This window comes from Pygocentrus nattereri, chromosome 6, assembly GCF_015220715.1.
Source record: "Pygocentrus nattereri isolate fPygNat1 chromosome 6, fPygNat1.pri, whole genome shotgun sequence".
NCBI classification, from domain to species: Eukaryota; Metazoa; Chordata; class Actinopteri; order Characiformes; family Serrasalmidae; genus Pygocentrus; species Pygocentrus nattereri.
The window spans coordinates 47,747,821-47,774,099 of record NC_051216.1 but is presented as its reverse complement, the minus strand read 5'-3'; the positions used below and the strand labels follow the sequence as shown (position 1 = coordinate 47,774,099).

General features: G+C 40.2%; 2 protein-coding genes across 2 annotated transcripts in view; one reads left to right on the top strand and one right to left on the bottom strand.

Annotated features, from left to right (window-relative positions):
* Nucleotides 1-248: 248 nt before the first annotated feature.
* Nucleotides 249-7,724, bottom strand: trappc2 (trafficking protein particle complex 2). The gene is made up of 5 exons (XM_017687051.2): nt 7,512-7,724; nt 4,907-5,028; nt 4,010-4,154; nt 3,730-3,815; nt 249-1,223 (listed from the first exon to the last, which is right to left on the bottom strand). The coding sequence occupies exons 2-5, from the start codon at nt 4,997-4,999 to the stop codon at nt 1,125-1,127; spliced, it is 423 nt and encodes a 140-aa protein (XP_017542540.1). The 5' UTR covers nt 5,000-5,028; nt 7,512-7,724; the 3' UTR covers nt 249-1,124.
* A 951-nt stretch (nt 7,725-8,675) lies between these two features.
* ofd1 (OFD1 centriole and centriolar satellite protein) overlaps nt 8,676-26,279 on the top strand; it is a 34,221-nt gene continuing 16,617 nt past the window's right edge. The window contains exons 1-8 of the mRNA XM_037539014.1: nt 8,676-9,057; nt 10,718-10,915; nt 18,532-18,600; nt 18,696-18,723; nt 19,667-19,777; nt 19,906-20,042; nt 21,820-21,993; nt 26,078-26,184. Coding sequence (XP_037394911.1) covers nt 8,962-9,057; nt 10,718-10,915; nt 18,532-18,600; nt 18,696-18,723; nt 19,667-19,777; nt 19,906-20,042; nt 21,820-21,993; nt 26,078-26,184 — 920 coding nt within the window. The 5' untranslated portion in view covers nt 8,676-8,961. The remainder of the gene's footprint in view (nt 9,058-10,717; nt 10,916-18,531; nt 18,601-18,695; nt 18,724-19,666; nt 19,778-19,905; nt 20,043-21,819; nt 21,994-26,077; nt 26,185-26,279) is intronic.

Below are 26,279 nucleotides of genomic sequence, written 5' to 3'. Positions count from 1 at the left end.
GGAGCTTTATAACGAGTGATGTAACAGATTAACAGGTTTTTACGATGATGCACACAAGTTTGTGAGGTCTGTGACGATTTCAGCTTTTACCAGAATATTTTCAGATGAGTATTTGCACTTTTATTAGATTAAGGAATTTCTGTAGTTCTACCAAAATGTGGTTAAATTTGATGGAATCGTAAAGAATTCCAATGTTCAGTTTCAGAGTTTAGGCAGTTTTCTAATAGCTGACTGTGCTAACACTCAAGTAGCATGTCTGTTAGTTCTTTAATAGTTTTAGACAGAAGATACATGTTTATTACAAACAAACAAACAAATAAACAAGCTCAGCCGTTGAGGAAACTACAGAGGCCCATTCCCACCAGGTGCTGTTTCTGAAGCCAAATTTTCACAGGAATGCTCGGTATTCTGAAACAACTACTTTGCTGCAATTTAACAGCTCGTTAGTTCAACACAGTCGTGTTAAGAAATCAAATTTTGTCTTAAGAAATCAAAAATATCTCAAGAGAAAAAGGTTTGTTTGAGATTCAAAGTCAAATTTTGATTTACTTCTGAGTTAAAATTCCCAAAAAAATTCTTTCCCTCCTGTACCTGTTGGAAAGGGGCTTCTAAACACTTAAAGATGGTTCTTCAAGGGTTCTTTAGTACAGATAATGGTTCTAAATAGAACCATGAACACTCACCTAACTCTGCATGATTAAAGGGTTCTTCAGTTTGACTAAGAATGTGTTGTAGATGGTTCTATGTAGAACCGTTCAGAAAAGGGGTTCTGTGTATGTAATGGCAGGCTTGTTGCAACAGCAGAACCCTTTTCTAAAAGGTTCTATGTAGAACCATCTACCACACGTTCTCCATGCAAAGAACCCTTTAATCAAGCAAACATGTTCACGCTTCTGTATAGAACCATTTTCTGTATTAAAGAACCCTTGAAGAACCATTTTTTAAGTGTTTATATGAAACAAACTACACAAGCTGAAATTCTGACATGCGGAGTCACAGCTGGCGGAGGGAGGGATTCCTAGTCGGGGCGCGTGAACGTTCAACGTGAAATTAAATTTATACATCAGACATTTATAACGCAAAAACAATCGAGAGGCCGGAAAATCACAGACGCCGGTCGGGAATCAGCTCAGGAGGTGTTTCTTCCCCAGAAACTGCACTTTCCTTTCGAAGGCCGTGGAGCGGATGGGCGTGTTTACCTCGTAGAAAGGGTTCATAGCGAACTGGAAAAGACAGCAGGGCGCAGGTTAAAGGGTGAGTTCACTTCATCAGCAATCCGATCGACACGTTTACAAGCACTCAAAAATCTGATAACTGCAGAAAATCAGACTTTGTCAGTAATCAGATCAACAAGTTTACATAATCAGATAATGGGGAAACTCCAGGTCTACAGGAGTCAGACAGTAATCAGATAACGGGGAAACTCCAGGTCTACATGAGTCAGACAGTAATCAGATAATGGGGAAACTCCAGGTCTACATGAGTCAGGAAGTAATCGGATAATGGGAAAACTCCAGGTCTACAGGAGTCGGACAGTAATCAGATAATGGGGAAAATCCAGGTCTACATGAGTCAGACAGTAATCAGATAATGGGGAAACTCCAGGTCTACATGAGTCAGACAGTAATCAGATAATGGGGAAACTCCAGGTCTACAGGAGTCAGACAGTAATCAGATAATGGGGAAACTCCAGGTCTACAGGAGTCAGACAGTAATCAGATAACGGGGAAACTCCAGGTCTACATGAGTCAGACAGTAATCAGATAATGGGGAAACTCCAGGTCTACATGAGTCAGGAAGTAATCGGATAATGGGAAAACTCCAGGTCTACAGGAGTCAGACAGTAATCAGATAATGGGGAAACTCCAGGTCTACAGGAGTCAGACAGTAATCAGATAACGGGGAAACTCCAGGTCTACATGAGTCAGACAGTAATCAGATAATGGGGAAACTCCAGGTCTACAGGAGTCAGACAGTAATCAGATAACGGGGAAACTCCAGGTCTACAGGAGTCAGACAGTAATCAGATAACGGGGAAACTCCAGGTCTACAGGAATCTGACAGTAATCAGATAACGGGGAAACTCCAGGTCTACAGGAGTCAGACAGTAATCAGATAATGGGGAAACTCCAATTCTACACGAGTCAGACAGTAATCAGATAATGGGGAAACTCCAGGTCTACAGGAGTCAGACAGTAATCAGATAATGGGGAAACTCCAGGTCTACACGAGTCAGACAGTAATCAGATAATGGGGAAACTCCAGGTCTACATGAGTCAGACAGTAATCAGATAATGGGGAAACTCCAGGTCTACAGGAGTCAGACAGTAATCAGATAATGGGGAAACTCCAGGTCTACATGAGTCAGACAGTAATTAGATAATGGAGAAACTCCAGGTCTACAGGAGTCGGACAGTAATCAGATAATGGAGAAACTCCAGGTCTACAGGAGTCGGACAGTAATCAGATAATGGGGAAACTCCAGGTCTACATGAGTCAGACAGTAATCAGATAATGGAGAAACTCCAGGTCTACAGGAGTCGGACAGTAATCAGATAATGGGGAAAATCCAGGTCTACATGAGTCAGACAGTAATCAGATAATGGGGAAACTCCAGGTCTACACGAGTCAGACAGTAATCAGATAATGGGGAAACTCCAGGTCTACATGAGTCAGACAGTAATCAGATAATGGGGAAACTCCAGGTCTACACGAGTCAGACAGTAATCAGATAATGGAGAAACTCCAGGTCTACAGGAGTCGGACAGTAATCAGATAATGGGGAAAATCCAGGTCTACATGAGTCAGACAGTAATCAGATAATGGGGAAACTCCAGGTCTACATGAGTCAGACAGTAATCAGATAATGGGGAAACTCCAGGTCTACAGGAGTCAGACAGTAATCAGATAATGGGGAAACTCCAGGTCTACATGAGTCAGACAGTAATCAGATAATGGGGAAACTCCAGGTCTACATGAGTCAGACAGTAATCAGATAACGGGGAAACTCCAGGTCTACAGGAGTCAGACAGTAATCAGATAATGGAGAAACTCCAGGTCTACAGGAGTCAGACAGTAATCAGATAATGGGGAAACTCCAGGTCTACATGAGTCAGACAGTAATCGGATAACGGGGAAACTCCAGGTCTACATGAGTCAGACAGTAATCAGATAATGGGGAAACTCCAGGTCTACATGAGTCAGACAGTAATCGGATAACGGGGGAACTCCAGGTCTACATGAGTCAGGAAGTAATCGGATTTCTGTTTTACAACCAGGCAATAAAGTCAGAGAATCAGACGTGACAGAAAACGGAAAACTTAATGCTGCTTTTTTTTTTTAATTATCCTGATACTTTACCCGAAAATATGAACAAACATCGTCTAGAAGATGGAGAACATTTAAGTCCTTCATTCGTCAAGCATGTATTTGGTTTCAATGCCACTAAAAAGCTTTTTGCTGCGTGTTGCGGCGACGCTGCTCGCCTGTTTCCGGTACCGCTGTCTGTTTTCGCACATGCTCAGACTGAGAAATACGAAAGAAATCAGAGTAAGAGCTCACAGCACTGAGAACTCTGATTACGTCAGATTTCTAGATCTTACGCTTACTAAGAAATCAGAGTGTGCTCTTTACAGAAAAATTAGAGTAGTCAGAAAACTGCAGAAATCTGATAATGAAGGATTACCGAGTGCACATACGCACGCTTCCTGTGGGGTCCTAAAGGCTTACCTTGATGTATAAATCATAAACATCATTGAAGAAGTTTTTGATTCCGTCCTCCTGCCGCACGTCATGAAGCATGATGAGCCTCATATGTGACATCGTTAAGGAAGAGCCTTAATACAGAAGGGATCTACAGCACCACTGAAAAGTCTGGAATCATCTGGAATTAACAACTTTTGTTTTATGTACCATATATATAGTATACTATAACACGTCGGTTCTACAGTTTCTCATCATGCTGAATGGCACGTCTCCGTCCACCCATAACGGACCTGTTCAAGGATATGACCTGCAGTGACGAACGCAGAGACGAACCACTCGTTAAATTTGTCCACAGTCTTCAGGTACATGCTGTTGGACAGCCACATGTTCTCATCTACCAGGTCAAGCGCTGCATGAGCAATGAACTGGTTCAGGTGTCGGTGGTCATCCTTTAAAAACAATACAAATAATAATAATGATGATAATAATAATAATAGAAAGTTAAAGCATCAGAAATATACATTCCTCCAGACACGCCAAAGAAAGGAACCACCAGACAGGGAATGAGAACTGATGACCAAGGGTCCAAACTCACGAACGAGTCTTCAGACAGAACATCGTCTTAAACGTGAACTTCATTCTCAAGAAGAAAAGTTACGAACGATTCTTCAAATAACGTCGTAAGAACTCTCTCATTTCTTTACTTCACTGTTTTCCTCAGAGTAATCCTAACGCCGCGTGTTGGTCAGGCTGTGAGCGACGAGGTCGGTATCTAAATTCATCAAACGCAGCGCTGCCTCCTCATCCTCGCCTCCCGCTTCCCGCCGCCACCCCAGTTATCAAATTTTCTAAGGAGGATTTTTTCCTGTTGGCTGTTTCTTCCTCCATCACCCATTTCCATGGTGAAACTACACACATTTAAATGGTGAAACTACATTCGTTTCCATGGTGAAACTACATCCGATTCCATGGTGAAACTACATCCGTTTCGATGGTATGCTACACTTATTACCACACCACATCAGTGTGGGTGATCACTGTTCTAGAATAGATCTGTTACAGGACTGAACTTCTTATATATTCACTTCATTTCAGTGAGATTCAGTTCACACACAAATGTGTGTTTCATCTGAAATGAACTGAACGCACTATTCATAAAAACGATGTCACACCCAGCCCTGACGGATACGGATCTCCGTACCTTCGATTCTGCTTTCCCAGCTGGAAGGAACTCCATCTCAAACACAGGGTTGTCATGATGACCCACCATGACGAAGTAGAAACTTCCCGACATCGTCTATCGTCCGTAACGACGCTGTGAATCTGGAAATCAGAAGTTCGGAAATGTCAGATAATAACATTCATACGTAACAATCGCAGAGTTTCCATCGATTTCTGTTCCATGTCCTTTAAGGAACGTGATCATTTCCACTTTTCTGATTTTATACTTTCTACTCAAGTATATTAGTAAAATAATCTACTTTTCGGTCCATTTTAGTCCATTTCGGTCATTGATATGGTTCTCCAAGGGCTCACTGGGAAAGGCAATGTTTCTATTTAGAACCATGAATTCTATATAGGACTATTTGCATGCTTAAGTGGTTCTTCGTGTGCCGAAACGGTTCTTCAGACTGATGGGGAATGGTTCTGTATCGCACCAAAAAAGATTCTTCTATGGTGACGGTGTCAAGCTTGTTACAACAGCAGAACCCATTCTGGTGCTATATAGAACCATTTTTAAAATGATGCTACACAGAACCATATACAACACATTCTCCACAAACCTGAAGAACCATGTCACTATGCAAAGAACCATTCAAGCATGAAATAGTCCTATATAAAATCCATGGTTCTAAATAGAACCACTGTCTCTACTAAAGAACCTCTGAAGAACCATATTTTTCATTCTGTTCACTTTCTTGACGTTCTCACGTCGCATTTCAGAGAACTGGGATTTAGTTTTAGGGCTAAAGATTCAAGGATAGAAGAACCGGTTTGTAAACGACTTCCAGCCCAGATTTTCAGTTCCACCTGCAGCACCATTAAAAAAAAGTAGGACAAGCAAAATTATTAATCTGAAAAAAAAGAGAGAAACGCAGCAATAAAATCACAGGAAAAGAAGGAAACACAATGAAATAATCTAAGTGTAAATAAAAGAACACATGCAACTCAAATGTGCATTTGAATTTCTTAAATAAAAAGAATAAATAATCTAGAAATAAAACGGTTACTTTGTGTCATTTTTAATAGCTTTTTAAATCGAGTCAGAGGATCTTTTAATCGCCATTCTCACGACTTTCTCAGACGAAAGTTAAAGATTCGTGAAAATGTTAAGTGTATGGTACGGAGCCCCGCTGGGGACATCCTGTATAAATAACAATAATGCATCGTCATGGTGAAACTACACTCGTTTCCATGGTGAAACTACACACGTTTCCATGGTGAAACTACACTCGTTTCCATGGTGAAACTACACACGTTTCCATGGTGAAACTACACTCGTTTCCATGGTGAAACTACACACGTTTCCATGGTGAAACTACACTCGTTTCCATGGTGAAACTACACACGTTTCCATGGTGAAACTACACTCGTTTCCATGGTGAAACTACACACGTTTCCATGGTGAAACTACACACGTTTCCATGGTGAAACTACACACGTTTCCATGGTGAAACTACACTCGTTTCCATGGTGAAACTACACTCGTTTCCATGGTGAAACTACACACGTTTCCATGGTGAAACTACACTCGTTTCCATGGTGAAACTACACTCGTTTCCATGGTGAAACTACACACGTTTCCATGGTGAAACTACACTCGTTTCCATGGAGAAACTACACACGTTTCCATGGTGAAACTACACTCGTTTCCATGGTGAAACTACACTCGTTTCCATGGTGAAACTACACACGTTTCCATGGTGAAACTACACACGTTTCCATGGTGAAACTACACACGTTTCCATGGTGAAACTACACTCGTTTCCATGGAGAAACTACACACGTTTCCATGGTGAAACTACACCCATTACACACCTTACTAAGTCATGGCCAAGACTTAATGGTCTTATTCCCACGCCTTACTATGTCATGGCCACGCATTAGGATCTTGTTCCCACGCATTATGCTTATTAATAAAGGATGTCACCAGCGGGGCTCCGTGGTATTGTATTTATTCACTAAACAAACATTAAAAACACACAAAGCTACTTCCGACCCGGAATTTCAGTTCCACCTGCTGCACCATTTAAGGTAGAAAGGAAATTCCGAATAAGAAGCCAATTTCAGCCTCGTAGTTTCTGAACTGACGTTTGCTGGACATACCAAGAGGTTCCACTGCAGTTCTGTAGAAGAACTCAGAGCTCAGAGGGTTTAGAACCTCAGGCTTTCTTCACTCAGGATGAGGTTCCTCTGCAGTTCTGTAGGAGAACTCAGAGCTCCAAGAGTTTAGAACCTCAGGCTTTCTTCACTCAGGATGAGGTTCCTCTGCAGTTCTGTAGGAGAACTCAGAGCTCCAAGAGTTTAGAACCTCAGGCTTTCTTCACTCAGGATGAGGTTCCACTGCAGTTCTGTAGGAGAACTCAGAGCTTCCAGAGTTCAGAACCTCAGGCTGGGTTCTGGTTTTGGTTCATACTGTTTTACTGAGGTTCCTCTGCACTGCTCCGACACCAAATGAACGGAAAACGTGAACAATAAACCCTTTAAGACAAGAGCGCGTTTATCCGAGGAAGCTCAGTGAAACATTAACGGCGATATTAATAATATTAATGATAATAAAGTAAATATGACGTTAATAATCCAACCTTAATGAACTGAAACGCTGAATCTGCTTTAAAAGGAGAAGCTCGCTCCACTCTTCTCACACCCAGAGGAAAAGGCTGTGGCGTTAATCTGAGCGATAATAACGAACTGTCGGTGTTTAATTTCATTAATTAATATTTTTATTTTTAATGTTTTTATTTTTCTGCGTCTCCGTCGGAGCCAGTGAAGTCATGTGACCGACGGAGCCAATGGGAGAGCAGGATTGGGCGAGTTCCTCTGACGTCAGAGCGTGAGCCAGGATATGAACGAGAAGCAGCAATAAAATAAAATAAAATAAAATAAAATAAAATAAAATAAAATAAAATAAAATAAAATTATGGACACCATTGTCGAATAAAACTATAAAAAATATGAAACGAATGACATTTGTCATCATGTGATTTTTTTATTTTTTATTTTTTTCTCAATCTCAATGTTTTTTTAAAGCTTTAAAAAAGTAACACGAGCAAAATTATAAACAGAAAATAAAGGGATTTGAGTGAGAAACGCAGCATATAATGCAATTAATGTGCATTTGAATTTCTCAAATAAAGCTGAATTAATAAAAAAAGTTTTCAAAATAATAAAAAGTATAAATAACAGAAGCAAAACGATTAATCTGAAAATAAAACATAACACTTTACTTTGTGCTATCTTTAATATTTCTTTTAAATCGAGCATCTTTTAATCACAATTCTCGTGACATTCTCACACGAAAGGAAGGAAAGGATTCATGAAAATGTTAAGCGGGTTGTGATTATCCAGTAAACAAACATTACCAACCAGACTCACGCGCTGCAGTGATCAAAATGAAGCCTAAAATAAAATAAAATAAAGTAAAATAATATAAAGTAAAAATAGTCTTTGTCTTTTAAAACATAAACCCGGACATACACCCGTAACGTCTCTGCCAGTTGCCATGGCCGCGTCCCAAATCGGGTTCTCGTTCCCTACATAGTGAAACGAGACCCAGTGCCCTATATTGACACTATAAAGTGCAACGTTTCTATAACTGGTATATGAATGTCGCATTAAACAGCGTTGGGTTCTCAACGATAAATCTGTCGGTCGTTCACCAGTCAGTTGTCTGAACAGCAAACGCCATGTAGTGAAAGTGGAACGAGTGAACACGGCGTTTAGGACACAGGGAGCTGGCGCCGGTTTGAGACACAGCCTGTTGTAACTAAGCACAGCGGCGGCGGCGGCCACAGGTGCTGTGTTTGTTTTCACGGTTTGTGTTATTTGGACGTTTTGCTCGTCGTTAATTTCTCCTCCGGGACTCTTTAAAGGCGGAATGAGAGCACAGTGTCTGTGTTTATGAACTCTGTGACTCTTCGCTCCTAAACATGCTGCTTCATAACTGCCGTTAAAGCTCCAGACTGACCAGACCGGGATTCTGGGATTCTGGGATTGTGAGTTTTCTGGACTCGTTCATCTGATCTGCTCTCAGAAATGTCCGCGCATGAAGAAGAGACTTTATCTCCAGACGAGCTGAGGAAGAGGCTCTACCAGACCTTCAAGAACCGAGGACTTCTGGACACTCTGAAGGTCTCAGCTGACACATTTACACACGGCCGAGACACTGATATGACGTCAGTAAACCGCTGTACGGCAGCTGTAGAGATGTTTTAGTGAGATATCTGATCGATATCGATGATGTGGTGCCCACAAATTAGTGCCGTCGCTGTTTCCGAGCGGTTTGTTTAGTGACGCTCTCTGTGAATCATTTGAGTGTTCGAGCAGAATGAATCAGTTGGTCCGATTCTGATTCAGAACTTCAGAACTCAGAAGTGTCACTCTCATTTACTCTCACTCTTTCATTCTAACTTTCTCACTCATTCGTGCTCTCTCTCTCTCTCTCTCTGTCTCTCTCTCTCTCTCTCTCTCTCTCTCTCTCTCTCTCTCTCTCTCTCTCTCTTTCACTCTTGTTTCTCTCACTCTCTAAGTTACTCTTTCTCACTTACTGTCTCTTACTCTGCCTCTTTCACACTCACTCTCTTGTTTACTCTCTCTTTCTCACACTCAGTCTTTCACTCTCACTCACTCTCATTCTCACTCACTCTGTTTCTCTCACACTCACTTTCTTGTTCACTCTCTCTCTCTCACTCTTTCACTCTCACTCACATTCTCACCATGATTCTCTCACTCTCTAAGTCACTCTTCGTCTCCATGTCTCTCTCACTCTCTTGTTCACTCTTGCTCGCTCTCACTCACTAACCCACTCACTCACTCTGTTTCTCTCACTCTCTAAGTCACTCTTTCTCTCTCACTCTGTCTCACACTTTCTTGTTCACTCTCTCTCCCTTGCTGTCACTTAGTCTCACTCACTCACACTCTTTCAATCTCACTCACTTTCTCACCATCATTCTCACTCACTCTCTCACTCTGCTTCTTTGACTATCTAAGTCACTCTTTCTCTCACTCATTCTCTCTCAGTCTGTCTCTCTCACACTCATTCTCACTCTTTCTCTCACTCTCTCCCTGTTTCTCTCACTTTTTGTCTCACGTGAAAGCACTTCACACTCCACACAGCCGGCTGTGCTGAGAGTAAATGGAGCTGCTTTCTTCATATCTACCAGTCCTGCACAGCCGGGACAATAAGCCAGACTTTAAACAGTAATAACACCTTTATAAACGTTGACTCGCCTACAAAGATGAAAACCCAGTTCAGTTCCGGTTCAGTAAATCAGGCACAACTGATGGAGCTCCAGGACGTGTAGAACTTTACTAATGCAGCTTTATTACAATCTTTATTGTGAATTAACTGCATGTATTAACGTATTATATATTACATATATAAACGTGTTAGATTTATTAATATGAACTTTATTAATGCTGATTTATCGGCTTTAATGTGTAATTTAAATCTGATACAGAGATACATTTGGAAAATATGATTAGCTTGATCCCGAATACTGGCCAAAAGCTCTGATTTGGTGGTTTGTGTGTTTATATTTATGTTTTCCCTCAAAAATTATGAATAATATGACAATCAAATAAGAAAGTTATTTAAAAACTCTAATTGCTGATTAGGTTTTTATAATTCAAGGTCATTTCTGGCTGTTTGTCTCAAATAAATGCTTAATTGTTATGAACTATTCTATACTTATTAAGAGTCATTAATAAAATATTATATACTGATTACATCAGACTCTGTTATTATAGAAGCTATTATGAAAGTGTAACAGTGTTTTTCTCTTTGGTCCAGACTCAACTCCGGAACCAGCTGATCCAGGAGCTGCAGAGTCCACTCACGACCGAACCGGGTCCCAGGCCACTTTGGGCTAAAGCGGATTCCGTCTCGCTGCTGGCGTCCAACAGTCTGATCATAGATCATCTACAGACGTCTGGTTACGAATACACGCTGTCTGTGTTCTACCCGGAGTGCGGAATGAGCAAAGACAAGGTACCAACATATAAAACGAGTCTGTTCTACAGTTTCTCATTAGGCTGAATGAATAACCGACTCTAAATGTAGGTATTGTGATATAAACCGAGTCCGTTCTACAGTTTCTCATTAGGCTGAATGAATAACCGACTCTAAATGTAGGTATTGTGATATAAACCGAGTCCGTTCTACAGTTTCTCATTAGGCTGAATGAATAACCGACTCTAAATGTAGGTATTGTGATATAAACCGAGTCCGTTCTACAGTTTCTCATTAGGCTGAATGAATAACCGGCTCTAAATGTAGGTATCGTGATATAAACCGAGTCTGTTCTACAGTTTCTCATTAGGCTGAATGAATAACCGACTCTAAATGTAGGTATTGTGATATAAACCGAGTCCGTTCTACAGTTTCTCATTAGGCTGAATGAATAACCGACTCTAAATGTAGGTATTGTGATATAAACCGAGTCCGTTCTACAGTTTCTCATTAGACTGAATGAATAACCGACTTTAAATGTAGGTATTGTGATATAAACCGAGTCCGTTCTACAGTTTCTCATTAGGCTGAATGAATAACCGACTCTAAATGTAGGTATTGTGATATAAACCGAGTCCGTTCTACAGTTTCTCATTAGGCTGAATGAATAACCGACTCTAAATGTAGGTATTGTGATATAAACCGAGTCTGTTCTACAGTTTCTCATTAGGCTGAATGAATAACCGACTCTAAATGTAGGTATTGTGATATAAACCGAGTCCGTTCTACAGTTTCTCATTAGGCTGAATGAATAACCGACTCTAAATGTAGGTATTGTGATATAAACCGAGTCCGTTCTACAGTTTCTCATTAGACTGAATGAATAACCGACTCTAAATGTAGGTATTGTGATATAAACCGAGTCCGTTCTACAGTTTCTCATTAGGCTGAATGAATAACCGACTCTAAATGTAGGTATTGTGATATAAACCGAGTCCGTTCTACAGTTTCTCATTAGGCTGAATGAATAACCGGCTCTAAATGTAGGTATTGTGATATAAACCGAGTCCGTTCTACAGTTTCTCATTAGACTGAATGAATAACCGACTCTAAATGTAGGTATTGTGATTATAAACCGAGTCTGTTCTACAGTTTCTCATTAGACTGAATGAATAACCGACTCTAAATGTAGGTATTGTGATATAAACCGAGTCCGTTCTACAGTTTCTCATTAGGCTGAATGAATAACCGACTTTAAATGTAGGTATTGTGATATAAACCGAGTCCGTTCTACAGTTTCTCATTAGGCTGAATGAATAACCGACTCTAAATGTAGGTATTGTGATATAAACCGAGTCCGTTCTACAGTTTCTCATTAGACTGAATGAATAACCGACTCTAAATGTAGGTATTGTGATATAAACCGAGTCCGTTCTACAGTTTCTCATTAGACTGAATGAATAACCGGCTCTAAATGTAGGTATTGTGATATAAACCGAGTCCGTTCTACAGTTTCTCATTAGACTGAATGAATAACCGACTCTAAATGTAGGTATTGTGATATAAACCGAGTCCGTTCTACAGTTTCTCATTAGGCTGAATGAATAACCGACTCTAAATGTAGGTATTGTGATATAAACCGAGTCCGTTCTACAGTTTCTCATTAGACTGAATGAATAACCGACTCTAAATGTAGGTATTGTGATATAAACCGAGTCCGTTCTACAGTTTCTCATTAGGCTGAATGAATAACCGACTCTAAATGTAGGTATTGTGATATAAACTGAGTCTGTTCTACAGTTTCTCATTAGACTGAATGAATAACCGACTCTAAATGTAGGTATTGTGATATAAACCGAGTCCGTTCTACAGTTTCTCATTAGACTGAATGAATAACCGACTCTAAATGTAGGTATTGTGATATAAACCGAGTCCGTTCTACAGTTTCTCATTAGGCTGAATGAATAACCGACTCTAAATGTAGGTATTGTGATATAAACCGAGTCTGTTCTACAGTTTCTCATTAGGCTGAATGAATAACCGGCTCTAAATGAAGGTATTGTGATATAAACCGAGTCCGTTCTACAGTTTCTCATTAGACTGAATGAATAACCGGCTCTAAATGTAGGTATTGTGATATAAACCGAGTCTGTTCTACAGTTTCTCATTAGACTGAATGAATAACCGACTCTAAATGTAGGTATTGTGATATAAACCGAGTCCGTTCTACAGTTTCTCATTAGACTGAATGAATAACCGACTCTAAATGTAGGTATTGTGATATAAACCGAGTCCGTTCTACAGTTTCTCATTAGGCTGAATGAATAACCGACTCTAAATGTAGGTATTGTGATATAAACCGAGTCCGTTCTACAGTTTCTCATTAGACTGAATGAATAACCGACTCTAAATGTAGGTATTGTGATATAAACCGAGTCTGTTCTACAGTTTCTCATTAGACTGAATGAATAACCGACTCTAAATGTAGGTATTGTGATATAAACCGAGTCTGTTCTACAGTTTCTCATTAGACTGAATGAATAACCGGCTCTAAATGTAGGTATTGTGATATAAACCGAGTCCGTTCTACAGTTTCTCATTAGACTGAATGAATAACCGACTCTAAATGTAGGTATTGTGATATAAACCGAGTCCGTTCCACAGTTTCTCATTAGGCTGAATGAATAACCGACTCTAAATGTAGGTATTGTGATATAAACCGAGTCCGTTCTACAGTTTCTCATTAGACTGAATGAATAACCGACTCTAAATGTAGGTATTGTGATATAAACCGAGTCCGTTCTACAGTTTCTCATTAGGCTGAATGAATAACCGACTCTAAATGTAGGTATTGTGATATAAACCGAGTCCGTTCTACAGTTTCTCATTAGACTGAATGAATAACCGACTCTAAATGTAGGTATTGTGATATAAACCGAGTCTGTTCTACAGTTTCTCATTAGACTGAATGAATAACCGACTCTAAATGTAGGTATTGTGATATAAACCGAGTCTGTTCTACAGTTTCTCATTAGACTGAATGAATAACCGACTCTAAATGTAGGTATTGTGATATAAACCGAGTCCGTTCTACAGTTTCTCATTAGACTGAATGAATAACCGACTCTAAATGTAGGTATTGTGATATAAACCGAGTCCGTTCTACAGTTTCTCATTAGGCTGAATGAATAACCGACTCTAATTGTAGGTATTGTGATATAAACCGAGTCCGTTCTACAGTTTCTCATTAGACTGAATGAATAACCGACTCTAAATGTAGGTATTGTGATATAAACCGAGTCCGTTCTACAGTTTCTCATTAGGCTGAATGAATAACCGACTCTAAATGTAGGTATTGTGATATAAACCGAGTCCGTTCTACAGTTTCTCATTAGACTGAATGAATAACCGACTCTAAATGTAGGTATTGTGATATAAACCGAGTCTGTTCTACAGTTTCTCATTAGACTGAATGAATAACCGACTCTAAATGTAGGTATTGTGATATAAACCGAGTCTGTTCTACAGTTTCTCATTAGACTGAATGAATAACCGGCTCTAAATGTAGGTATTGTGATATAAACCGAGTCCGTTCTACAGTTTCTCATTAGACTGAATGAATAACCGACTCTAAATGTAGGTATTGTGATATAAACCGAGTCCGTTCCACAGTTTCTCATTAGGCTGAATGAATAACCGACTCTAAATGTAGGTATTGTGATATAAACCGAGTCCGTTCTACAGTTTCTCATTAGACTGAATGAATAACCGACTCTAAATGTAGGTATTGTGATATAAACCGAGTCCGTTCTACAGTTTCTCATTAGACTGAATGAATAACCGACTCTAAATGTAGGTATTGTGATATAAACCGAGTCCGTTCTACAGTTTCTCATTAGACTGAATGAATAACCGACTCTAAATGTAGGTATTGTGATATAAACCGAGTCCGTTCTACAGTTTCTCATTAGGCTGAATGAATAACCGGCTCTAAATGTAGGTATTGTGATATAAACCGAGTCCGTTCTACAGTTTCTCATTAGGCTGAATGAATAACCGACTCTAAATGTAGGTATTGTGATATAAACCGAGTCCGTTCTACAGTTTCTCATTAGGCTGAATGAATAACCGGCTCTAAATGTAGGTATTGTGATATAAACCGAGTCCCTTCTACAGTTTCTCATTAGACTGAATGAATAACCGGCTCTAAATGTAGGTATTGTGATATAAACCGAGTCCGTTCTACAGTTTCTCATTAGGCTGAATGAATAACCGACTCTAAATGTAGGTATTGTGATATAAACCGAGTCCGTTCTACAGTTTCTCATTAGACTGAATGAATAACCGACTCTAAATGTAGGTATTGTGATATAAACCGAGTCCGTTCTACAGTTTCTCATTAGGCTGAATGAATAACCGACTCTAAATGTAGGTATTGTGATATAAACCGAGTCCGTTCTACAGTTTCTCATTAGACTGAATGAATAACCGACTCTAAATGTAGGTATTGTGATATAAACCGAGTCCGTTCTACAGTTTCTCATTAGACTGAATGAATAACCGGCTCTAAATGTAGGTATTGTGATATAAACCGAGTCCGTTCTACAGTTTCTCATTAGGCTGAATGAATAACCGACTCTAAATGTAGGTATTGTGATATAAACCGAGTCCGTTCTACAGTTTCTCATTAGGCTGAATGAATAACCGACTCTAAATGTAGGTATTGTGATATAAACCGAGTCTGTTCTACAGTTTCTCATTAGACTGAATGAATAACCGACTCTAAATGTAGGTATTGTGATATAAACCGAGTCCGTTCTACAGTTTCTCCTTAGACTGAATGAATAACCGGCTCTAAATGTAGGTATTGTGATATAAACCGAGTCCGTTCTACAGTTTCTCATTAGGCTGAATGAATAACCGACTCTAAATGTAGGTATTGTGATATAAACCGAGTCCGTTCTACAGTTTCTCATTAGGCTGAATGAATAACCGACTCTAAATGTAGGTATTGTGATATAAACCGAGTCTGTTCTACAGTTTCTCATTAGACTGAATGAATAACCGTCTCTAAATGTAGGTATTGTGATATAAACCGAGTCCGTTCTACAGTTTCTCATTAGACTGAATGAATAACCGACTCTAAATGTAGGTATTGTGATATAAACCGAGTCCGTTCTACAGTTTCTCATTAGACTGAATGAATAACCGGCTCTAAATGTAGGTATTGTGATATAAACCGAGTCCGTTCTACAGTTTCTCATTAGACTGAATGAATAACCGGCTCTAAATGTAGGTATTGTGATATAAACCGAGTCCGTTCTACAGTTTCTCATTAGACTGAATGAGTAACCGACTCTAAATGTAGGTATTGTGATATAAACCGAGTCTGTTCTACAGTTTCTCATTAGATTGAATGAATAACCGGCTCTAAATGTAGGTATTGTGATATAAACCGAGTCCGTTCTACAGTTTCTCATTAGGCTGAATGAATAACCGACTCTAAATGTAGGTATTGTGATATAAACCGAGTCTGTTCTACAGTTTCTCATTAGACTGAATGAATAACCGACTCTAAATGTAGGTATTGTGATATAAACCGAGTCCGTTCTACAGTTTCTCATTAGACTGAATGAATAACCGACTCTAAATGTAGGTATTGTGATATAAACCGAGTCCGTTCTACAGTTTCTCATTAGACTGAATGAATAACCGACTCTAAATGTAGGTATTGTGATATAAACCGAGTCCGTTCTACAGTTTCTCATTAGACTGAATGAATAACCGACTCTAAATGTAGGTATTGTGATATAAACCGAGTCTGTTCTACAGTTTCTCATTAGGCTGAATGAATAACCGACTCTAAATGTAGGTATTGTGATATAAACCGAGTCCGTTCTACAGTTTCTCATTAGGCTGAATGAATAACCGGCTCTAAATGTAGGTATTGTGATATAAACCGAGTCCGTTCTACAGTTTCTCATTAGACTGAATGAATAACCGGCTCTAAATGTAGGTATTGTGATATAAACCGAGTCCGTTCTACAGTTTCTCATTAGGCTGAATGAATAACCGACTCTAAATGTAGGTATTGTGATATAAACCGAGTCTGTTCTACAGTTTCTCATTAGGCTGAATGAATAACTGGCTCTAAATGTAGGTATTGTGATATAAACCGAGTCCGTTCTACAGTTTCTCATTAGACTGAATGAATAACCGGCTCTAAATGTAGGTATCGTGATATAAACCGAGTCCGTTCTACAGTTTCTCATTAGGCTGAATGAATAACCGACTCTAAATGTAGGTATTGTGATATAAACCGAGTCTGTTCTACAGTTTCTCATTAGGCTGAATGAATAACCGACTCTAAATGTAGGTATTGTGATTATAAACCGAGTCCGTTCTACAGTTTCTCATTAGGCTGAATGAATAACCGACTCCAAATGTAGGTATTGTGATATAAACCGAGTCCGTTCTACAGTTTCTCATTAGACTGAATGAATAACCGACTCTAAATGTAGGTATTGTGATATAAACCGAGTCTGTTCTACAGTTTCTCATTAGGCTGAATGAATAACCGACTCCAAATGTAGGTATTGTGATATAAACCGAGTCCGTTCTACAGTTTCTCATTAGGCTGAATGAATAACCGACTCTAAATGTAGGTATTGTGATATAAACCGAGTCCGTTCTACAGTTTCTCATTAGGCTGAATGAATAACCGACTCTAAATGTAGGTATTGTGATATAAACCGAGTCAGTTCTACAGTTTCTCATTAGACTGAATGAATAACCGACTCTAAATGTAGGTATTGTGATATAAACCGAGTCCGTTCTACAGTTTCTCATTAGGCTGAATGAATAACCGACTCTAAATGTAGGTATTGTGATATAAACCGAGTCAGTTCTACAGTTTCTCATTAGACTGAATGAATAACCGACTCTAAATGTAGGTATTGTGATATAAACCGAGTCAGTTCTACAGTTTCTCATTAGGCTGAATGAATAACGACTCTAAATGTAGGTATTGTGATATAAACCGAGTCTGTTCTACAGTTTCTCATTAGGCTGAATGAATAACCGACTCTAAATGTAGGTATTGTGATATAAACTGAGTCCGTTCTACAGTTTCTCATTAGGCTGAATGAATAACCGACTCTAAATGTAGGTATTGTGATATAAACCGAGTCTGTTCTACAGTTTCTCATTAGGCTGAATGAATAACCGACTCTAAATGTAGGTATTGTGATATAAACCGAGTCTGTTCTACAGTTTCTCATTAGACTGAATGAATAACCGACTCTAAATGTAGGTATTGTGATATAAACCGAGTCCGTTCTACAGTTTCTCATTAGACTGAATGAATAACCGACTCTAAATGTAGGTATTGTGATATAAACCGAGTCCGTTCTACAGTTTCTCATTAGGCTGAATGAATAACCGACTCTAAATGTAGGTATTGTGATATAAACCGAGTCCGTTCTACAGTTTCTCATTAGACTGAATGAATAACCGACTCTAAATGTAGGTATTGTGATATAAACCGAGTCCGTTCTACAGTTTCTCATTAGGCTGAATGAATAACCGACTCTAAATGTAGGTATTGTGTAGTTTTTTAAATTATATTTAGATTTTTTTGTTATATTTTATTACAGGTGTTTTCTATGAAAGATCTTCTGCAGCTGATGAGGATCAGTCCACATTCACCTGTTTATAAATCTGTGGTAAATATGATTCTCGTTTATCACACAGTAATGAACCAGTTGAAGCAAATTTTTTTAATTAATCTTGTATTTTGATTTTGTTAAACTTTGTGCAGGTGTCACATGTTCAGAGCGGACAGAAAGGTAGGCTGTGTAATGTTTTTACATTCTATATATATATATACACACACATTTCACCTCCTTGTATCTTTATCTACCAGCTCCACTGACCGTATAGCTGCACTCTGTTGTTCTACAGTTACAGACTGTAGTCCATCTGTTTCTCTGATACTCTGTTACCCTGTTCTTCAGTGGTCAGGACCCCCATGGACCCTCACAGAGCAGGTACTGTTTGTGTGGTGGTGTTAGTGTGTGTTGCGCTGGTACGAGTGGATGAGACACAGCAGTGCTGCTGGAGCTTTTAAACACCTCAGTGTTGCTGCTGGACTGAGAACCAAAAATATCCAGCCAGCAGCGTCCTGTGGGCAGCGTCCTGTGGGCAGCTTCCTGTGGGCAGCGTCCTGTGGGCAGCGTCCTGTGGGCAGCGTCCTGTGACCACTGATGAAGGACTAGAGGATGACCAACACAAACTGTGCAGCAGCAGATGAGCTGTCATCTCTGACTTTACATCTACAAGGTGGACCGACAAGGTAGGAGTGTCTAATAGAGTGGACAGTGAGTGGACACAGTGTTTAAACACTCCAGCAGCTCTGCTGTGTCTGATCCACTCGTACCAGCACAACACGCACTAACACACCACCACCACGTCAGTGTTACTGCAGTGCTGAGAATGACCCACCACCCAAATAGTACCTGCTCTGTGAGGGTCCATGGGGGTCCTGACCACTGAAGAACAGGGTAACAGAGTATCAGAGAAACAGATGGACTACAGTCTGTAACTGTAGAACTACAGAGTGCAGCGATACGGTCAGTGGAGCTGATAAAGTGGACAGTGAGCAGAGAAACGAGGAGGTGGAGTTGAAAGTCTCCTAAAGAATTGTGGTTAAATTGCTCTGAGATCAGAGATTTTACTGTGTTTATTACAGGATTATACATGTATCTTTAATAATGAACCCTTTTTTTGCAGGTTTGTTAATAAACCTTCTCTCAGAGTTAATAGACCACCGTGTTCACCCGGAGCTCCGTGATGCGGATACTCAGACCTCCACCACACCGCCGGATTACAGACAGTCGCTCGGTACGCTCCATCAACCTCCATCTTCTATCTGATTATCTGAAATATCAATGTAGTTGATCAGCCAAAACGTCTTTGGCGGTATTTTGAGTGCATACATGACGAAACGCTGTGTGTTAATTTTCTTGAAGTGGACAAACTGCAGGTGATCGATGAGGAGTACGAAGCTCTGAGGCAGAAGGGGAATCGCTGGGCGTCGGTGGAAGCGAAGCTGGCTGAATACAGGAAGGAGATGGAGGAGCATGCTCAGGCTGAGTTAAGAGCAAAGGTACTGCGTCTTCCCTTCAGTCTAACCATCAAAACACATTCAGAACGACAGTCGTATGCTGTGTGATTTATTACATACAGTAATAGTAGCAGTGGGAATCACTACTTGAGCCAAAACTGCTATAATTGTAATATTTAAGATTTTATAGTGTGACGTATTTTGTCGTTCTTTATTAAAACAGAATAATGACTTTCAAAAAAGTGTATTTGGACATTATTGTCATTCAAATTTACACCATACAGTGCACAATATAACAACATTACGTTGCATTGGCTCGAGTAGATCAGGGTGAAAAGAAAATAAATAATAACTAATACAGTGTAGTGCGTATGTAAACAGATAAGTTTACATAAGTGTATATATACAGAGAGTGTATTGCACTGGAGCTCCCAGATACGGAGTACTCAAAAAAGAAGTGGAGCAGCGTTTTATTTAGAGTCCAGCCGTATTATGGCGTGTGGGAAGAAGCTGTTTTTGAACCTGGCTGTTCTGCTTCAAAGACTTCGGAACCTCCTTCCAGAGGCCAGCAGCGAGAACAGTCCGTGGTGGGGGTGGGAGGGGTCTCGGTTTAAGTTCTGAGCTTTGTCCACTGGTCAAAACCATGTTTAATATCCGGCGTGTGCTTCTTTAGTTCTTCACGGCATGCCAGGCTAACGTTGGGCTCGGACTGTCACCAGGCTCGGTGAATACACGTCAAAAGCCGAGTGAACGAATGCTTAAAGAACGATCTGATAAACGGGCGTAGACGGGCCTTTATTTAAACACTTAAGCTAAAGTTGGAACCACATTATCATCAATGCTTTGCAGTTCCGATCCACTTTCTAACAGGGCTGCAAGGGTTCTACGTCAAAATGCCACACAGGTATCACTTGTTTGTTGACGTAGCTGAGGCTTCATAACGGTGAGACAGCTATGAAAATACGCTCCCAGACTTTTAGCCTGAGAATTTGTTTTGGTCAAAAAAACGAGGGCATAACTTATTGAGTATTGTTATGATCTATTAAACAAACCTAATTCCAAAAGATTTCAGCCAGCGGCAATCTGCGGGGTCCAAGCACTATTCAGCTCATGAGGTTTAATATGTAGGACTGGGGCCTTTTTGCAAACACAAGATGAATTATATGAAGGACTTTTGATAAAGTGCCTATGTAATGATTATTGATCAAGTTTAGTACACTATTGAAATTGGTATACTCAGTTGCAGACGTTGAACAAAGTTCCAATTTTGACATAAATTGTAATCGCAAAGCTGTTCACCAAAAGTAACGCCCCTAATGTGATTCATGTTTATTTATCTGTAGGACAAAGAAAATAAGTTGTGGGCTGTTGTGCCAATCTGGGTTAAATTTTGCATTCCCCATCTGGAACTCAATTCTTATAACCGTATTCATAATTACATTTAAGATGATAAGACGAATAATTTTAGAGTTTTAGTTTCAGTTGTAATAATTAATGTGTCAACTATGGTCAGCAAAAACATTAACTTTTTTGATCATTATTTACCTGCAAATTCAAGGGATTATTTCAAGACCAATTTTGAAATTATGAGATCAAAATCTGTATTCAAACAATTTAGAAAAAAAATCGACACATTTTATGAAAACACTTGTAATTGCCAAGTTTTAGGCTTTCTGCATTGCATTATTTGAATGTATGACGTTATGTACTACATATACAGTAAATCAGTGTAGTGATGCATGAAGTAGTATAATGTTCTGCAAAGTAGATTGCTGCTGTCTTCATGTTGCTAAAGCCTGACTCTGTTATTTCTGTCTAGCTGCAGCATTTTCAGGAGGTGGAGGTGTCCCGGGTACGAATGGAGGAGCAGGAGAAGAATCGCAGAGAAATCCAGGAGCTCCGACACCGTCTAGAGAAAACCTACGAACTGAAGGCTGAAGCTCTGATGAGCCGTGAGAAAAACGCCATTGAGCGGCTACAGAAACAGCAGGAGGTCACGTTAATGCACTTGATCACCCCCTACGCTTCCTGTAGTGTATTACAGTCTGTCAGAGCGACTGTGTGGATCATATGAACATTATAGAGCTTTTTAAATGAAACAGTAGAAGCCGTATCGCCCCCTACGCTTCCCGTAGTGTATTACAGTCTGTCAGAGCGACTGTGTGGATCATATGAACATTATAGAGCTTTTTAAATGAAACAGTAGAAGCCGTATCGCCCCCTACGCTTCCTGTAGTGTATTACAGTCTGTCAGAGCGACTGTGTGGATCATATGAACATTATAGAGCTTTTTAAATGAAACAGTAGAAGCCGTATCGCCCCCTACGCTTCCTGTAGTGTATTACAGTCTGTCAGAGTGACTGTGTGGATCATATGAACATTATAGAGCTTTTTAAATGAAACAGTAGAAGCCGTATCGCCCCCTACGCTTCCTGTAGTGTATTACAGTCTGTCAGAGCGACTGTGTGGATCATATGAACGTTATAGAGCTTTTTAAATGAAACAGTAGAAGCCGTATCGCCCCCTACGCTTCCTATACTGTATTACAGTCTGTCAGAGCGACTGTGTGGATCATATGAACATTATAGAGCTTTTTAAATGAAACAGTAGAAGCCGTATCGCCCCCTACGCTTCCTGTAGTGTATTACAGTCTGTCAGAGTGACTGTGTGGATCATATGAACATTATAGAGCTTTTTAAATGAAACAGTAGAAGCCGTATCGCCCCCTACGCTTCCTGTAGTGTATTACAGTCTGTCAGAGCGACTGTGTGGATCATATGAACATTATAGAGCTTTTTAAATGAAACAGTAGAAGCCGTATCGCCCCCTACGCTTCCTGTAGTGTATTACAGTCTGTCAGAGCGACTGTGTGGATCATATGAACATTATAGAGCTTTTTAAATGAAACAGTAGAAGCCGTATCGCCCCCTACGCTTCCTGTAGTGTATTACAGTCTGTCAGAGCGACTGTGTGGATCATATGAACATTATAGAGCTTTTTAAATGAAACAGTAGAAGCTGTATCGCCCCCTACGCTTCCTGTAGTGTATTACAGTCTGTCAGAGCGACTGTGTGGATCATATGAACATTATAGAGCTTTTTAAATGAAACAGTAGAAGCCGTATCGCCCCCTACGCTTCCTGTAGTGTATTACAGTCTGTCAGAGCGACTGTGTGGATCAGATGAACATTATAGAGCTTTTTAAATGAAACAGTAGAAGCCGTATCGCCCCCTACGCTTCCTGTAGTGTATTACAGTCTGTCAGAGCGACTGTGCGGATCATATGAACATTATAGAGCTTTTTAAATGAAACAGTAGAAGCCGTATCGCCCCCTACGCTTCCTGTAGTGTATTACAGTCTGTCAGAGCGACTGTGTGGATCAGATGAACATTACAGAGCTTTTTAAATGAAACAGTAGAAGCCGTATCGCCCCCTACGCTTCCTGTAGTGTATTACAGTCTGTCAGAGCGACTGTGTGGATCATATGAACATTATAGAGCTTTTTAAATGAAACAGTAGAAGCCGTATCGCCCCCTACGCTTCCTGTAGTGTATTACAGTCTGTCAGAGTGACTGTGTGGATCATATGAACATTATAGAGCTTTTTAAATGAAACAGTAGAAGCCGTATCGCCCCCTACGCTTCCTGTAGTGTATTACAGTCTGTCAGAGCGACTGTGTGGATCATATGAACATTATAGAGCTTTTTAAATGAAACAGTAGAAGCCGTATCGCCCCCTACGCTTCCTGTAGTGTATTACAGTCTGTCAGAGCGACTGTGTGGATCATATGAACATTATAGAGCTTTTTAAATGAAACAGTAGAAGCCGTATCGCCCCCTACGCTTCCTGTAGTGTATTACAGTCTGTCAGAGCGACTGTGTGGATCATATGAACATTATAGAGCTTTTTAAATGAAACAGTAGAAGCCGTATCGCCCCCTACGCTTCCTGTAGTGTATTACAGTCTGTCAGAGTGACTGTGTGGATCATATGAACATTATAGAGCTTTTTAAATGAAACAGTAGAAGCCGTATCGCCCCCTATGCTTCCTGTAATGTATTACAGTCTGTCAGAGCGACTGTGTGGATCATATGAACATTATAGAGCTTTTTAAATGAAACAGTAGAAGCCGTATCGCCCCCTACGCTTCCTGTAGTGTATTACAGTCTGTCAGAGTGACTGTGTGGATCATATGAACATTATAGAGCTTTTTAAATGAAACAGTAGAAGCCGTATCGCCCCCTACGCTTCCTGTAGTGTATTACAGTCTGTCAGAGCGACTGTGTGGATCATATGAACATTATAGAGCTTTTTAAATGAAACAGTAGAAGCCGTATCGCCCCCTACGCTTCCTGTAGTGTATTACAGTCTGTCAGAGCGACTGTGTGGATCATATGAACATTATAGAGCTTTTTAAATGAAACAGTAGAAGCCGTATCGCCCCCTACGCTTCCTGTAGTGTGTTACAATCTGTCAGAGCGGCTGTGTGGATCATATGAACATTATAGAGCTTTTTAAATGAAACAGTAGAAGCCGTATCGCCCCCTACGCTTCCTGTAGTGTATTACAGTCTGTCAGAGCGACTGTGTGGATCATATGAACATTATAGAGCTTTTTAAATGAAACAGTAGAAGCCGTATCGCCCCCTACGCTTCCTGTAGTGTATTACAGTCTGTCAGAGTGACTGTGTGGATCATATGAACATTATAGAGCTTTTTAAATGAAACAGTAGAAGCCGTATCGCCCCCTACGCTTCCTGTAGTGTATTACAGTCTGTCAGAGCGACTGTGTGGATCATTTGAACATTATAGAGCTTTTTAAATGAAGTAGTAGAAATCATATCGCCCTGTAATTTTAAAAATGTTAGTTTATAGCATTATACTATATTTTGGTATTAAAAGTAAACAAAATATTATTTAACTTGTTCTGGTCACTGCATTCATCTCCATAATGATTTCCCACTTGCAGCTTAACCAGCAGGCCGTTTGGCACGTTTGATTGAAGGGTAGGAATAAACAGTATAAAATATTTGACCTCTTTGAGGATCTTTCTGGCAGACCACATTGAATGTCCTCACAAGCCAGCCTTGGCCACGCTTTGGGCAGCTCTACTGCTGTTTCAACAGCCCTGATTAACTGATCAAATCGGCATCATCAGTCTAACATGCTAAACTCTCTTGGTGAGCTTTCTGGTCGTAGACTGGGGCCCAATCCCATTTCACCCCTCGCCCCTACCACTGAGCCCTTAGCCCTGTTTTGTGTGTTCATGTCTAGGGGTGGGGTCACAATTCTTATTGAGATAGAGGGGTGGGGTGAAGTGTTGGGGCTACATGATCCTCCAAGCGGAGGTTTTTCAGAGACTCCAAACAGAGAGATACGAGAAAAACAGAGAAACTGAAAAGATGGAGCTCAAGAGACCAAAGAAACCCACAGATGTGGGAATTTTCTCTTAATTCATGAAAAACCACTTTTTTATCTTAGTTTAATGTCGTTTCAGTGAATTGTGGTCGTTTTTGTTCATAACAAGCAAAAAAAAAAAAAACCTCATTAATACTGTGCTAACGTCTCGGTAGCTAGCTCGCTAACTTTCCCGTTCCACCTTAAATAGTCCAGCAGTTCTGACGCCTGAAACGCCAGAATGTAACTGCCGTTCCATTTAAGGTGGAACGGGAAAATTCAAACAAGAATCTGGAGAATCTCTGACTTCAGCTTCACATCACTGAAGAATTAGGGGGGGTGATAATAAATAACTGCCCCCCTCTTTGAAGGCGTCTGATCCCTAAATGTAACTAAAGCCCAGCAGTGAGGAGCTGAACTTTCCCCTCCTCTGCTGTCCCTGCAGACGGGCAGGGTCGCCTACAGAGCGGCGCTAGTAGCTGTTAATGAAGTGATGCTCTTTTATTAGAGGGTCTCATTTCAGAGGAAGATTTCAACCACTGCCCTGTAGCTCAGGAACAAGGGGTGGGGGTAAAAGTAAGAAACAGGCCTGAGTGTAGTCTTTGACTGAAGGTACAATGCTCTAGTCTCCTTTTAGGCTTACTGTGTTTCTGAGAAAACTGACGGCATCTGTCCTGTTTAGATTGAGGAAAAGGAAATCTACAGCCAGCGCCAGGCTTTGCAAAGGGAGATCGAGTCAGTGCGGAACAGAGAGGCTGAGCTGAGGCACCGGATGGAGGCCTTCGAGAAGTGAGTAGATAAACAGACACGGCTGCTGACCTCAAACTAAATGAAGTGTGACGAGGTCGCCCGTCATCGTTCTCGTTGATGAACGTTTCATAACC

What these genes read in the sequence shown, in the direction of transcription:
- trappc2 (XM_017687051.2), bottom strand. Translation starts at nt 4,999, where the DNA reads ATGTCGGGAAGTTTCTACTTCGTCATGGTGGGTCATCATGACAACCCT. An exon ending in TGCGTTCGTCACTGCAGGTC is followed by an intron (nt 3,816 to 4,009) that starts ATATCCTTGAAC and finishes TAACGATGTCAC; the next exon opens with ATATGAGGCTCATCATGCTT. An exon ending in TTTATGATTTATACATCAAG is followed by an intron (nt 1,224 to 3,729) that starts GTAAGCCTTTAG and finishes TGTCTTTTCCAG; the next exon opens with TTCGCTATGAACCCTTTCTA.